Raw genomic sequence first — 17,132 nt, 5'->3', positions numbered from 1 at the left:
CAAAAGTAGAGCTTGAATGTAAAACTGTTTTTTGTTTTTTTTCTTATAACTACAAGTGCTGTGTGTCATCTGCGATGTTCGTAAACCTGGTAGTCAGAGATTATTTCCTTTTTCAGGGTCTTTTCTCTCTGTTGCCAGGTGCTTCCCCATTGTGTTAGGTGCCTACACAATAACTGTAAGCTCCTTAAGTGCCTTCAGATAATGCATGTTATGAATAAGTGCAATTAAAAACAAATTAAACAATTGCCTGTCAGTAGAGTCACAGCCTTCCACGTTTCTCTTTTTTTTTTTTTACTTTCAATCAGTGGGGGAAAAAACCTTCAGGCAGACAGGAATATTAGGTTTATTCATAGCAATGACAGGAGCTGCAAGGGAGTGTCACAATTCAAGTTGACCTTTACCGGAGTTTTGCCAACTTCCTGAACAATTTTTATAACATGTCACTGTTGTAAGACCGGACTTGACAGTGAACGCATCTACAACACCAGAAACCAAACGTACTGCAATGACCTCCAATTTATGCCGCGTTCCATTTCCATCGAAACTCAAAACAGGGAGTGGTATCACCCACCGCATTCCAGTCAGAACTGCAAAACTTAGCCGTCGTTGGTGACACCAGTTGGTATCGATAGTTCAGGCTTGGTTTGATAAAACTGCTAAACGCCAGGGTTTGATGTGTCCTGGTCCTCAGGATAAACCCGTTGGGGTGGCCCGCCGTCTTGACTATACGTGATGGGAACGTCAAGTGTTCGGGGGCAACAACAAAATGTGGTCTTTGGGGACTCGCTGGGTCAGACGCTATCCACCTTTGTATTATTATTTAGATCTCCAACCCTTTGCTTTCATTCACTTATTCTAAAAAGACGAGTTTGTCAACTAAATCAGAATTGTTAATTCTTTAAGGGACGCTGTAACAATAACCATACTCTACATTGGTATTTTGCTCCCACAAACTACAGTCAGAAGTGCTATCAACGGTACAAGTAGCAGTGGTTGTTTGGTGGATGCCCTGTCATGGTTGGTGAGGTTGCTGAGTTTCTGAGTTGGAAATCCAAGTTCAAGATTCAAGAAGATTTATTTGTCACATACTAAACTGTACAAGTACAACTGCAGTAAGGCAAAAATAATAATAAAGAATATGAAAGCATGTATAAATATCTAAGGGGGGGCTATATACATTTTTATCCACAGCAAATATAAAAAGGGTTATGTAATAATGATCAGTAAAAAGAAGCAGACAGTTCACACCATAAATGCAACTTTCATACATCCATATTTACAACTATCTTTATTGGGGGCGACGGTAAATCAGTGGGAGTGTGAGTCGCCTTTCAACTCAAAGGTTGTGGGTTTGATTTCTGGCCCCGCTAAAGTCAACATGCTGATGTGTCCTTGGGCAAGACACTTAACCCCAGCTGTGTGTGAATGTGAATGGGCGAATGGCAACAACTGTAGTGTAAAGCAGCTCTGAGTGGACATCAAGACTAGAAAAGTGCTGTATAAATACAACTACCACTTACCCCAAGTCGTACGTTTTTGAGTGCGTTTGCTCAATATTGTGCAGTCTCACCAATAGGTGTCTCTAAATCGTACACACTGGAACTTTAACGAGACGATTTAAGTTGTTCACATGAGGGGAAAAACCAAAACAATGCTACATTTCAAGCAAATAACTTTGTGAAACAAACATTACCAATATCGTAATGTGAATATTTAACACATGTCATGAAGAATTTCTCTCCAAGACATTCTTTGAAATAGGGTGTGCGAGTAAACTGATTGATCACCTGACGGGCTGAAGGGTTAGGGTTAGCATAGACCACAATATAAAACATATAACAGAACAAAACAAAAAAAACAGACTAAACCACAGAGCATAAGACATAATTCTTTGAGTGAATCTTTCAAAAAAAAAAAGTAGTAATTGAACAGTCTGCAAATGTGTCTGAAATATGCAAATTACGTACAGATGTTTCTTAAAATAATGAGAAACGAACAACAGACTCTAACCGAGTACATCACATTTGTCCTGCTTTTTCAGTGCAGGCATATGTTTCCTCCAGCCAACTGTAAGAAAGTGCACCAAAGCTCTTAAAGGTGTTTGCATGGTCCAGTTAACAACAGATGCTAGCCTTTAGCTAACTTACCGAACCTAATAACGCACAGACCTCCAAGGAGTCAGCATGGTCCAGTTAGCACCAGATGCTAGCCCCTTATCACCCAGTCTTCAGCCAAAAAAAAATCTGCATAAAGAATTTCTAATTGTCCGCCTTGGCCACCTCTACATTACGTCGGTATTCTTAAAAAAATGACTCTTGCATATTGTATTAATCAACAATGCGCAAGTCAAATATGCCATTACAATTAAATATTGTGCTGCATTTCATTGGGATTCAGTGTAACAGTGTTTTTTTACATTCAAACAAAATGAACATAAGTGGGGTCATAAATTGCAGAGCTCAGGGGTTTCTGGGGCCTAAACTGTCTGAAACAGAACAGAAAAGGGTTTGTTTTATGTTATACTCTGATTCTTGGGATTTAATTAGACTTATTTTGTAGTTATTTCTATTTAACAATATGAGCCAAAATGAAGATTGTGGTTGACGGTGAAGGCAAAGTTCAAATTTCAAATCAAAACTTACTGGAATGTTTCACATTAAAGTGTGTATACTTTATCAGAATAATGTGTTAGCCAGTTTTTTTCTTTACACTTTACGCCTTTACACCTGGTAAACCTCTACTGCTGCATTCTTTGATATGCTTAATATCACTTAGGGAAACTGGAACAAAGGATTTCCAATAGCAAAATAACACATTTGAACTTCTTGACCTTACCTTATAGACCTTATTCAGGTTTGGACTTATTTTGTGCAGCGCGTCCAGTATTTGTTTCCTTCACAAAATTTGCTGTTGTGTGGACGGTTAAATAAATAAATGGAATAAAAAAAAAATGAATGTATAGAAGTCATTATAACCCAGTTCTACTTCTATATCAACTATTACTCAGAACACTAACAACCAACGAACTATAAACCCCTGATTGTATATACGATGGCTGCTTTTCTATACGTTATGTTATCTCATAAATCTGCTGACTGGAAATGCCAAATTGGAAGTCTCACACAACTTACTTGTTTCTGCAAAAACACCATATATACATATATATATATATATATATATATATATATATATATACCCACACTATCACTTTAACAAATGTGAAAGGCTAAGTTGTGATCAGATGGGTTCACAAAATGCCGTACCAGTACGGGCTTAAAGAAAGCAAAAGCAGAGGGAGGGGAACAGTACACATGAGACTGGCAACAGATGGTGCAGTGTGGTTCACCTATGAGCTCACAGAAGAAAACACGAACACTCTGCCTGAGAAAACACACTAGCTGTGGATGGTGTCTATGCGTGGGAGTGAACAATGGCAACTTGCCACTTCCCAAAACACGAGAGATTGGCTGCCAGAGGAACCTTTACTGGACATTAAGTGGAGGAGTAAATCTACAGACTCCTAATACCGACAGTAACTGGGTGCTAAATAACAATACCGACGACTGACTATACATTCTAATGTTTTTTTTTTCCAGATCTTTCTAATCTACTTGCCACGCGATGTAACTGTAAAGCACAAATGTGAAAGTGGTGACAAACGAGTGCTTCCACGTGATTCAATATTTCATGGCTGAAGAAAACATGCCCTTGGCTCTCAAATTACACCAATTAAGCTAATATTGTTGACTGGAATATCTACTGTGTTTAATGGTTCAGTGAAATTCCCATCACTGAAGACAGCACAGAGAGAGAGAGAGAGATGGTTGAGACATAACCCATGGAAGACGTCAAATTTTGATCACTATTTGTGACCTTAATAGTCTAAAAATGAACAAGATTAATAAGAAAACTGCTCCTTTCTCGACACAAAGATGTTCACAGTGTTGGTTCATTATCTCAGCAAATAAAGCCAACATTCAGTCATTCCAAACGTCAATGATGACAGAAATTGACAGACTTCAAAACCCCCAAAACGAGGTGGTGTCCTGAGACGTTTGCACAGGGCTGTAGATACATTTGTAAATGCTGCAGAACATAAAAATGCACCACTGCTCATTCATTTTTTATTAGCTTTTACTTGAGATATGTATGGAAATGAGCAAAAGGAAACACAGAAAAGATTCCAGACAAAATGCACATATATACTGTACATATACCTTTTTTTGAATTGTTGGGTTTTGATCTTCTCTCTCTAACATTGTAAAGGTTTCTGCTGTGATATATTGTGCATGTGATTTGGAGCTATACAAATAAAACTGAGCAACTGCATGAGTGTTTCCTCCAAAACAAAATTCTAATTGGAGACACATGCCCAAAAGCTTAGAATCGTGAAATGAATTCCACTAAACCCTCCACGGCATTGTACTTGAGTTGGGCAACGAAACATTTATAAAAATGTATCACAAAATGATTTTCTTGAACATAAAACATGATAATCCACCGCTGAATCTCTGTGCTGATACTGACACGTGTTGTTATTGCTGCAGTTGCTGCAGTTTCTTTCAGACCATGATTTTTTAGGTTTCTTTGCAGCATCGGAAGTGAATCATTTAATCCATGGGACCTGCATGCAGGATTTGCAGACGTATTGTTCTTTAGATCGTTTGATTTGCATTATGCTGAAAGGAATGCTGAGATTATTAATGAAATCATGCCAAAAATGTGTTACATATCTCCATCAACACATTTGAAAACTTTAATCATTATGACCTTTTTGGGGATATCACTACCATAACCATAGTTCTTTTAGTTCAAAGTACAGCTGTGCCTAGAGGTGTCGTGCTTCACTTTAATACTACATTACTCCCTATTTGCACTGGCAAGCACTTGTAATTTATGCGTTGTTGTTTTTTCACAACTTGTTATTTACATGTAGCTTATAGTGCAAATTCTTGCAGCAGTACTACCCCGGTTCTACTCGTTTTACTACAGGTTGTGATAAATCTCAAGAGTGTGTGATTGCTCATTAAAATAATTACTATAGTGCACGAACACCGACACAATCCTGACACTAGATTTACTCCGCATTGGCTGCCTTCGACTGGGAGGATTTAATTGACGATTGTCTGGCTGAGTGACTCTACCTCTAATTCACTTAGCACAGTCAAACACAGGGGGCGGGTGGTGGGAGATTCATCTTGCTCCGGAGTTTGGTCCAAATAAACCTTACATCCACCCACACCTCCCGTCAACAAGTCACCGTTCACGTCTTTCGGTCCCCCACTTAATAGTTTGAGGGATCTGTTCTAATTCCGTCAACAGCCACTCACTCTGATGATTAGTGCCAGTCCACTGGTGGCCGGGAGCTTCCCCGGTTGTTTGTTGAAGTCTGCTGCATCTGACTGAACACGCTGCAGATGCTAAAGGCTGGCTCAGTGGCTGGCCCAGTTTGGATCGCACACACACACACATCCTGACGGCAGGTGATTATTGATTATTAAAGCTGTCGTGTGTAACTTTCAAAAGCAAACAATGCCCATTACATTCGAGTTCACTCAGCCTATTGGCCTCACACAAGTCACAACTGTCCCTGTGTATAGCTGTGTTTAGATCTATTGCTGCCCATAAACATTCACATACTGCACACAGGAAGTCATGTTTTGATGTTGAAAATGGAAATATACTGCTTAAAAACCTGCTCCTGCGCCGCTGCTGTATACACACCAACACTCCCTCACTCAGGTCTGATAGTATTACTACACATGACGCAGCACACAACTAATCTTACAGCGTTTCTGCTCACCAAGGCCACACAGACGCATCAACAACAAAAGTTGCATGCTTGGTGGTGAGAAATGAGTGGCGTGCTACACAACGGTGACAGAAAATGTAATGAGACTTCTTTATTGAGCATAAAAATAGGACCTCTCATAAAAAAGAAACGGGCATGGACTTATTTCCCAGTGAAATGGCAGATGCTATCGTTTGTGTCAAATATGCATCCAAAAAGGCCTGTTCAGGAAATGTGATTTCAACAAAGGTGCACATGCTGACACTGTTGGATCACATTTGTTACTTTCCTTTTCTTTGGCTTTCTCTGAGAGTGGAAAAAAAACAAAAAAGTCTCAGAACAGTGTATATATTGGCTTTGTTCAATCGTCAATCTACCATCCGCGGGCTTCTGCATAGTTCCGAAAAACGAAACAGCCGCGTAAATGGAAACAACGGTGTGTTAATGCTGTCTTAATGTGTCAGCGAAGATAAAGGCACGACAAGAAGAAAAAAAGTTCTCAACAAATGTGTCACTTCAATCATGAAAGGAACTCAGTATAGTTGGAATGACTGCAGTATTATTACAATCATACCCACTGTCAGATGAGAAAACCAATACCAGCACAAGATATACAATCAAATTCTTCTTATTTACTGACTATTGATTTTTTTTTACTGTACAACTCAGATGAAATATAAGATATACATTTTTTTCTTTTTATTTAACTAATTACTTGCTTGATATGTAAGTTAAACAAATCTTATGAGTCATATAACTTAATTTTCTGTGCAGCTGTGTACAGTACGCGTGGCATCTCTGCATCGTTTACATATTTTAAAGCTTTGCTTCCATCTGAATCAGCTGAAGTGTTTTGCCTCACATGGGATGAATAATGCCTCCTCAAATATCAGTCAGACGGCAGCTCATAAAATGCACGGCGTACCACCAAAATTGAGCTTGTACAGCGCAAACGTACCCGAGGGAGCGGCACCCTCCTCTCGTTAGCTATATTTTCTGAACCACTGGTCGAGATACAACGCTACAGCCCATTAGCAAATTCGAGGATGTGTGCGGACTCCTAAGGACACAAAGCATTTTTGAGCAAGGCTCACTGTCAGAGCGTCCCCCGCAGCACTTTCATCTACTCGGCTCTGCTCCCACCCGTGGCTACGCATGACAACTTTGGCTGCAGCAGCACTGGCAGGATACTGCAGCCCCTGAAGGAGACATGGCAATATGCATTCCCTGTAGCCGTAATATTCTGAATTACACAAAAACAACTACAGGCTGCTTTGGTTAACAGTGAACAACCTATTGACACTGTTGCGGAAAAGGGAAAACAAATATTGGAGTCTCTTTGAGGTTGCAAACAAGGGTAACATTGAAATCCAGTCATTTGTGGTCTGTTTACAGTACTGTGTAAATGCTTCAATAAAAACAATTGTTGTATTATATATACATATAAATATATATATATTATACATATAGTAGTGGTTAGCAATGTTGCCTCACAGCAAGTATAGGCCACCCGTTTGAATCTGGCTTCAACCAGGGTCCTGTTTTCTCCATGTCCATGTGGGTTTTCTCTAGTTTCCTAGTTTGGTTTCAGTCTGCAAGCAATTTCATTTCACTCTGCAGATACGTCAGGCAAAGACGCTATTTTGGGCAATTTCAGAATCTCCTTCAAAAGGTGAAACTGTTTTTTTTTTTTGCGCTTAACTTGATGACGACTTCCTTAAAAGTCACTTTAAAGTCGCGCAAAGGTTTGTTGTTTGTTGCCTAGACGCCATTAGTAGATAGTCATCACTCCTACAAAACAACAAGCACCTTTGTTGACAGGTTTCCCGTCACTCTGCATATGTCTAACTGATCATTAGTCCAGATTGGTTGTTGGTCTGTCCAATTGCAGCATTTTGACCTTGTGAAAGTGGGAGGAGACTCGATCTCTCATGGCCTGAGATCACCTGGCGAGTTAAAGATGGTAAAAGCATCAGCGTAAATGTATCCATAACAGTTCAGTTATGTGCAGGTCCAACATTGGTATCGGCACTGGTATCCGCTTGTATTGGACTAATACCGTATGCCATAGCATCAGCAGCAAAAGAATACAGAGAAATAATGAAGTACAATCTATTGTGCAAACGCTGTAGTATGATGTTTGTTATGACTAACACAAGTATTGCTAATACATAAGTAGCCTATGTCTCCTCCAACAATAGAGTAGGAAAAAAAACTGATTGCATACAGTAATTGCAGCTCCTGCACTGACAATGACGGACAATTAACTTGGAAAAAGAACGGATTCAGAATGGCAGTCAGAGCTGCAAAAATACAAATGAGCTTTATTGTGTTTTAAGGACGAGCATGAAATCCCCTCAAACTCACCGACACAGTCGCCGCGCTCTTACGCGCTGCCTCTATTCAGTCAATGGAATCGGTGGAGCAGCTGCGACGTTTGCCTCTTGACGGATACTGTCACGACGGTTTGTTCATCAGAGAGAATTATGCGCCGTCTTCAAACACACGCCGAGCAATGTAAACGTCATGTACAGCACAGGAGACGGCGATCAAGAGCGAGACAGCGGCTTTAACACCAGACATTAATCCGCCGGCCGAATACTAAATACCACCATGTCTAATTTTACACACAAATCAAATGCTACATCCTGTACAAGTACACACGCACTCTTGTTTTTAATGGCAGCCTCTCCTTAAGCATTAGTAATTCCAGGACAATTTCCCAATATTGATTTGAGAAACATACTCTAAGCGTCTAATGTGGAAAAGGCAATAAGAGAAAGAGAGGATGTGGTGTGCACGAAAAAAGACAAAGATCTCAGACAGTGTCTTGACTGAGACGCTATTACGTCCAAGGCTCTTATCTCAGTTTATTTTCCCATTATTTTTTAAAGGAAAGCAGGCAGCGCAAGTTTCAGCGGCGCCATAAAAAAGGGGAAAAAAAAAAACAACAAATCTTATTGTATTGGCAGAGTACATCATGTCAAGTCATGAGGTTCAATACTTTTTTTTCCAGGTAAATATTTTGTAAATTTTAAAATCATACTACAATAAACTCCTGGCCTGGAATTCCCTGTTTGTTGCTGTTTGTTCTGCATCTGTGTGAGTGTAAAAACCAGAGAGCAGGAGGGAGACAGCGTGGGTGTTTGTGTGTCCATGCATGTACGTATGTATATCTGTGTGTGTGTGTGTGTCCAAGCGTGTGTGCATCTTGTTCATGGCAAGAAATCAGCTCAGTTTAGCACATAATGGAAATGTGAATAGCCCAGAGCAGGTAAGTATCTCTGTCTCTCTCGCTCTCTCTCTGGCTGGGACCAGGCTGCATCTTTCCAAATCCAAACAGTGAAAAGGGGAGTTTGCTGGGTTAAAATCCTGCCCCCTTTTTCTTTCTCTTCCTCCCTGGAGCAATTCACAGCTCTGCCCATGTATTACTCAAACAGGTCATACAAGCAGGTCTCACGAGCAGTCTGAAAACATATTCACACGCATGCCACACACACACACACACACCATTCAAAATGGTTTGAATGTACTATTGTCATTTATTCTTATTTAAAAGTTGCATACTATGGCTTTAAGATCACACACATGCCATACACACACACACACACACACTCAGAGTTTCTCATGTTATGACAGAATATGAATATAATAAATATGAATAAAAATATGAATTAACCCTTTTAAAATTTGATATTAAAGGTTGAGTGTGCAAAATACAAGTTTAAATTATCTGCTGTGAATTCCGGACGGAACTTGTATCCACTTGTATAAACTATAATGCAGAGAAAACACAAGCCTGGCCAAAAAAGGCATCAAGGCCATTAAAAGTATGTAGAATAAAGTGATTTCTTGCGCGTACTCAAAGTTTTATGGCGCCACTCCTCAGTAAAGACAAACAACTGCAGCTTCTCTTATTTAACAGCAGAGTCGTAGTGTTCTGCCGTAAGAGTGACGACCTCTTGTTGCGTAAACATCTTCATTTTCTCCATATAAAGTGTGTCTTTCATTTGAATGACTTCTCTCTCAGTCCGTCGTCCTGAACGACGCAAAGTTGGTGACAGTTCGTAGCTGTCCATTTAGCCAAGGGTAAGTTAGGGTAATCTCACTTGCATCTTTAGTTTTACGACAAATGTTTTGTTATTGATCACGTGAATCGCAGCAATTGATGCTTTTATTTTGAAACACTAGTAGTCCTAATGTCTTGAGCAGAGATTGATGTGACACCGTGTTAGCAACCCTCTGTTTTAGCCTCTGCATATATACATTTTTATATTGTGTTCAAGAAAATCGCACATTTGAACAGTCAGCTGTCATATTCATGACTAATTCAAGTTTTCTGAAAGTCCTGTATAGCAGTGTTTCTCAGTCCTGGTCCTCGGGGGGATGATGAGCGAAGGTGTGATGAAGCGCGGCAACATCTAAAACATGAAAGGCAGGGCCCCGCGAGGACCAGGACTGAGAAGTGGGGGGTGCATAGATTACAAGATCATGACGTTGGCTTAATGCAGCAATATATATATAATAGATAACAATCCGCTCAGTGGTAGCAGAAAGGAGTTCAAAGTGTCTGAATGCAACTCTCCAAATTTATTCCCAAACAAATCTTGTTCTTTGGCTTATAAAGGCTGCAGACAAGGACAGAAATAAGACCAGGTTTAAAAAAAATGGTCTGGTATTTCAATTACGGAGAGCTCAAAAAGCCCCAGGAATCACTGTAAGCAAGCCATTGTCCTCCTGGACTTGGACAATACTTAATACATAATGTATACATGCTGTGGCTTCCATTGGTAACTCATTGACATTAGCTTTTGTTTTGGTCTGTACCCACAAAAGATAACGACCTTCACTTACTTACTCTTTCACTTACTTATTCAAACGTAAGATTCCACAAAGCAGATTCAAACCATTTGTGCCCTGGAGAAATATGGTGGAAAAATCAAGACTTACGCGCTACTTCGAGAGAAGCGTTCCGGCTTACGGCCTCCCCCAGATAGTTCCGGGCCACGCACACATAGCTGCCGTCGTCTGGTTTGCTCCGTCGTCCGTGCACGATGCGCAGGAAGAAGAGGGACCCGCTGGGCAGCAGCATGCGGTGGGAGCGCGGGTTGTCGCGGTCCGTCTCCACGCGTTCCCCGTCTTTGTACCATTCCACCGTGGGGGCGGGACGACCCTCTGCCTTACAGTTGAGAGTGGCCGGTTCCCCTTTGGACACAATAAGATCAGAGGGATGCTCCACAACGCGCGGAGGGGAGTCTTCCTGGCGAAGACGAGACCCTGGGGAAACATCAGTAGAAAAACGAATCCTGTTAAAGTCATAATATTTACTCACACATTAATAATGTACAGTACTTTAACTTAACCAACAGCAGAGTGTCTGGAATAAGCTCCTTAGTATTCACTGCAACAGACCAGTGAAATAACACCAAAGCATCACTTATCGCTCAAAATCATTCACTATCAAATCTCCATTTTTGGGATAGTTGTGAAAGGGGGGAACTTCTTCCTTATGTCACGCAAGGGCTCACCATCATGCAGTGCTAGTGATTTATTTTGAAGGGGAGCCTGCATCTTTCCAGTCATTCCAGTGCATTGTGTTTCATAATGATTTAATTCTGGGTGTTATTATTGTGCCTCTATTCTAGAGATGATGCTGGAAACAGACTCTGTCAAACTAACAGAGGTCTGTGTGTATACAACAGCAGAACATTTATATTCATCATACACCTAAATGACCGTTTCTTTTTCGAAACTTAACTTAACTTAACTAGAAAAAAAAAAGAGATCACTTCCTGTGTGCATCTTTTTATGTAACATTAGTTACATATGTTTTCATCTGGAGCCATCAGCTTTAAGAAATAACATGAAGAAATGGTCATGTTCTCCCATACCTAATAAACATATTATCATGTCACTGCTAATTAAAGCAAGAACTGTTTCAGCATTTCTGTTGAGTCACGTCTTTGAATGGAGAGAACATATCTCCACTAACATTATATTTCCCCGCTTTACAGGTAACAGTAAATCCATGCAGATTTGTGACTGTTACTGGTAGAATCAAATGTATAAAGTCTTAGTAAATCCCATTACAGCTCCTGATTGGAAATTTGATTAGTGTCAGGTTCCAACTGACAGCCATGATACCTCCCTAAAGCTCCTACTACATTTACTCGCACAGACAGAAGCTGAGAAGTCATTACATCTCATTAGCTTTTTCATTAACACATTCCATCAAACACTGACATCATTAAATGTGTTGTTTCAGTGGCTGTAGAACAGCATCTGTTACACTTTGTGCCAAATTCCCTTTCATCCTTACAGGCTTTGTCACAATCGCAACATGGACAATATTTGGATTGTGACAAATGTCGGGACAATGCGTCTCCTGGTGACGGTGTCATCGCCTGTGTCACCGCAGCCAACTTGACTCTGGTACGGAAATTCGAAATGTCACAGAGGACCGACCCAAATGTAGTGTCGCTGTGTTTGTTTACAGACATGACAGCGTCACAACTCTCATCCGCTTCCCGGTGTGTGAACATGATAATAGCCACGTTAAAAGGTCTTCCTTCTCTGCCGTGTGCACACAAACGGATGCAAAGAGTGATGGTTTGTTTTTTTTTTCTTTGGACTGTCATTAAGACATGGGGGTATTAATAAATAAATAAACAAACAGCAAAATGATGTTACACATCTTTTGTATCGTCTCCTTTGATGGTGACAAATTGCGGAGGCAGCCATGATGACTGGCTGACCGCATTGAAGGCGCACATGTGAGTGGAATGGATGTGACAAGTCTGTAATGTTAAGAGGTTTGTTGACAAAAAAAACTTCATTCCATTAGCTGGTGCCAACACGACACGCCATGGTGATGCATTATGTTTTAACATGCTTTTAAAACACTACACACGAGCTACCAGCGCAAATACAATTTGTGTGACTCCACAGAAAATTGGACAAACACAATTTCATAAAAAAAAAAAACCAAAAGACTGACTGACTCTTTGGTTGCTACATTAGAGAGGCCCTGCTGGGCTAATGGAGAGTTTCACGCCGTCAGAATTTAAATGATAAGTGACTTAAGTTGAGTCGTACTGCTGCTAAAGGCCAGGACAAGGTCCTGCACAGTTCTGTCACTCTGTTAACCCTGTGATGGACTGGCCGCCCCACCAGGGGCTTTGCCTGGTTTCCACTGAAAAAATTCTCCAGCAACCCATGACCCTGAATACCAATAACTTAGAGACACAATGAATTATGCAAGGCTCTTAAACGCTGACATTTTTTAAACCTCACAAAACTTTGCACGGCTCAGTTTATTAAATTCAATAATATTGTGACTGGACCCTGAAGAAAAAAAAAAAATAACCCTGACCAATTTCTGGAATGTCAATAATCAAATCCCCAATCCACCAAAACTGCAACTCTGTGCCATTACTAAGCCTTTCTTCCCTAGAATCAAAAACTATAAATACCTTCTTATAAGCTAGTGAGTTATCCTTTGAGACTGTATATAAAAGCCCTTTCGCTAATTATAATTTTTATTAATTTATTGCCTTCTCTTCGTTAATGGAAAATCTATTTCTAAAGGTATACATTTTTTTTTATTCTCCCTTTATCAGTTCTGCTGAGAAATGATTGTTAAGAAAGTATTATTCAACATGGAACTATCCATGGTGCTGAATCAGAAACGAGCAGGAACTGGCAGGGAAATAAAAATGACCGGGAACTTGTTGGGAGTTTTGTGTAGAGAAAAGCGATGAGCTCACGCCCTACTAGAGTTTAGAAGAACTGCGTGTAGGATTACGACATCATTACGGAATGAAGGAAGGAAGATGGCGGCGCAGAGCAATGCAGTGGCTTGGAGCTTACATGAGCCAGTCAGAGTTGATCAACTCAGTTCCTTCACTACACTCTTCCTTGTTATACATTAGTATCTTTTTATCATTTTCTGGGCCTGCTGTATGGATCTCATGTTGTCCTGGTTTCCTTCTCACTGCATACTTTTTTTTTAAATTTTTTATTCATATTTGTTTATGTATTTATCCATCCATCTTTGCTTCTGGTGTATTCTTGTTCATATAATAACAGCAAAGGTTCTCATCTATCAAATATTGTCTCCATTCATATACACGTCCTGCAGTCATGTCCACAAAGGACCTGCACATGTGACATTAGCGAGACTTGAAAAAGACTACCAGTAGAGATAGGGACACTTTCAACGAGACCCATTAACATCTAAAGTGCCTACCCTCTCTAATAAATCACACATTCAAGAGAAAGTTCCGGTTGGTTCAGGTTGTATGTGGTACTAATACACAGTTAATGCTGGCTGTAGTATGCATACTCCATGTTTTCCAACTTGAAATTGAATTTTATGTCGCCGAGTTAACTGTTCACTCCCTGTAGTCCATAGAGAAAATTAACTATTTAACATCACAGCACACAGGAGTTGTTGATCCACTGCTATCTCCTTCAGTAAATTTAAATTAGTAATTTTTTTTGGTGGTTGAAATCCTTTATTTGTATTAACCCGAGTGACACAAACTCATGAAATGTAGTCGTGGAGGCAGCTGCACATGGCAGTCAGCATAAGCTAAAGACAATCTTGGGTCTAAGGTTGAGATAAAGTGGCAAGCGTATTCTTAAGGTATCATAGACTTACACAGACTTGGGTTGAAACGCGGACAGGTTTTTGGTTTGTTGTTTTGTTAAGTGGTTAAGAGGCCATGTCCTCTGTTACTGGCACAGTGGCACCCTGTGCATTTACTGATGATGTTGCACCTCATACAAAACCACTTAAAATAACTGTACGTTGTCAAAAACGTAGTCAATCAAAAACACGTTTGTGCCTCCGTCTCTCCAGTGTGTGTCACACACAGTTTAACAGCATCTGCAGAATCTGACAGACTCCAAAAGCCACCAGTGCGCTAATGAGGTGAACAAACACTGAGGCCTGACACAATCCTCTGAAAATATAGCTTAGAAGTCAATCGACAACACACAACCTGAGCCATTGCACTGCTAGACAGATGTGTGTGTGTGTGTGTGTGTGTCCTGTGACATGTAAACAGGCAGCACTAACTAATTCCAGTGTCCTGAAACCACCTATATACCCACACCCACCTCATGAGCTGATCACACCTGCATGACGTTTACTCCACTGACACAGATTTATGTTTGTACGAGCTTCAGGAGACAAAGCAGCGGATAACAATTCAGGATAGTGTCTCTTCGGGTTGGATGTACATTAGATCTTAACGTCTAGACAGATACAAGTCAAGGGTGCACTTCCAGAATATATGAGTAAGCATATTCTCTATGGCACATGAGACATTTCAGTTTATAGGGCTGTGCAATAATTCAATATCTATATTACTTTCTTCAGTGGCAATACAGGAAAGGTTCAATATACAGTATAATCCATATGTTTATGGAGTTTTCTTGTCCCTTTGACATGTGGAATGTTTGTTTTTAACATATTTGTCATTTTCTGTCCATAAACAAAAACATTTAAATCCACTCTTAACTAGTTTATTCAACTTCCATCCAGTCAGTTAACATGATGATGATCCTCCAACGCTATATTTCAGCTATAAGTTCTCCCTCGTGCTAGACCAATCTGAGCGTAGAGGCCACACCGAACCTAACCCATAGAAATTGACTGTTACAGCAACAAAACAATGAAAGAAATATAGGCTTTGTTACACTTTATTAACTAGCTACAAGCACAGGACAAGTATAGTGTATTCAATCTGAAGGATGTGAGTCATTTAAGGCTCAATTTCCTTAGAAAACATGGAATAAAGTGAAGTGTGGATTCAATTTGTCAAAACCTCTGTACCCTTGGAAATACTGGCAATTTAAAAGCTGTCATATATAATTCTTTTTTTTCTCCCCCAAGTAACAAATTCACTCAATTAGTACAGCCCTTATGAATAAAAGAACAACTCCCATCCTCCTGTGCCATTAAGTGTTTGACTTGGCGCACTGCCTTATATATCAAGACTAAATGAACCAGTCCATGGTGTGGGTATATTGGTATGTTACACACGAACTCAAGAAAATCCACTGTAAAAACCATGCTGACGCGCGTCAGCTGTGACACCAAAACGCATTAGGTCACACAAGTTAAGCTGTGAATTGATAATACACAGGAATACACAATTTCGCGAACTTACCGTATGTTTGGGTGTACAGAAGTCCACAGAGAAATAAATATTGTAGAGGACCCATTCTGGCATATTGGCCCCGAGAGCTATCGGCGCATGAATTCCTCCTCAAGCGACAAAACGAAACAAACAATAATGTTTTTTTTTTGTTTGGTTTTTTTTTACTTGTGAGACTCTGTCTTCATCAACTGCGTCAAGTTCCTCAACTAAAACAACACGGACGCGCTGGTCGTTGTCATTCACATGTCCGTTCTCGCTCCTCTCCAAGCGCGCACCGCTCAGCGGCGCTCCGTCGACTCGCAGGCGCGTTGGACAATTTCTGCAGTCACCAGCGGCAAAACATCACAGACACCGACGCCCACAGACGCTCCGGTTACACGGACACTGCTCCTCCATCTCCCCGGTCCCACCGCATCCTCCTCACTGGTTCAGCGGCTCCGCGCGCACCCACCCATCCATCCTGACGCGGGACAAGTTCGGTGTTTGATGACGATGATGAAAAGGATGCAGTGAGAGGTGAGGAGGAGAAGCTGCGCGGTGCAGCACAGCACAGCACAGCACAGCCCGGCACAGTTAAGCACAACACAGCCCCTCCTCTGCTCTCTCCTCTGTTCTCCTCTGCCTCTGGGAGCAACTCAAACACATCTGGTCAAAGTCTGAGCATTCCCTGGATGCACCAAGACACTGATGCTGCCATTTTTGTTTAATTTCTTTGACTTAAAGGTCATTTGCATTTTGATAAGATGGCCGTGCGCAGACATTTCAGAGGGAAGAGCTCAAGTAAAATAAAACAAAGGGCACTTACTCATAATCATTCAAAAAAAAGTTACACTGCCAAATCGAGTACTTAATAGACCCACTCAATTATTTAAAATAAGTAATGCTGTCTCAGATTAGAGGTTTCATGATCTACCGGGGCTGTTATTATTTAAAAATGATCAACCCACATTCAAGTGTGTTGTTGCACCTATGGTACCTTCATGTTTAGTTTATCCATTGTGGGCTATTGTAATAACATAGCCTCCATGGAGCTGTCCCTGCTCCTGATCTACATGTAAAAGTAATGAAAAACAACAATTCATACTAGTATTTGCAGCAGGAGCAGGCACTGGAAATCACTATACTAAATCACTAAATAAATATAATATTATATTATGCTCCATTTTTACCAA

The 17,132-nt window shown here is 40.5% G+C and overlaps 1 protein-coding gene across 5 annotated transcripts in view; it reads right to left on the bottom strand.

Annotated features, from left to right (window-relative positions):
- The window catches only part of LOC122779598 (roundabout homolog 2-like), a 100,930-nt gene extending 84,438 nt beyond the window's left edge, over positions 1-16,492 (bottom strand). For all 5 annotated transcript variants that reach the window (XM_044042094.1, XM_044042095.1, XM_044042097.1 and 2 more), the window contains exons 1-2: positions 15,970-16,492; positions 10,742-11,068 (exon numbers count right to left, since the gene is read on the bottom strand). In XM_044042094.1, the coding sequence (XP_043898029.1) occupies positions 10,742-11,068; positions 15,970-16,024 (382 nt within the window). In that variant the 5' untranslated portion in view covers positions 16,025-16,492. The remainder of the gene's footprint in view (positions 1-10,741; positions 11,069-15,969) is intronic.
- Between the last annotated feature and the right edge of the window lie 640 nt (positions 16,493-17,132).

Source organism: Solea senegalensis, linkage group LG13, assembly GCF_019176455.1.
Source record: "Solea senegalensis isolate Sse05_10M linkage group LG13, IFAPA_SoseM_1, whole genome shotgun sequence".
In the NCBI taxonomy this organism is placed as follows: domain Eukaryota; kingdom Metazoa; phylum Chordata; class Actinopteri; order Pleuronectiformes; family Soleidae; genus Solea; species Solea senegalensis.
This window is presented reverse-complemented; position numbering and strand designations above follow the sequence as displayed.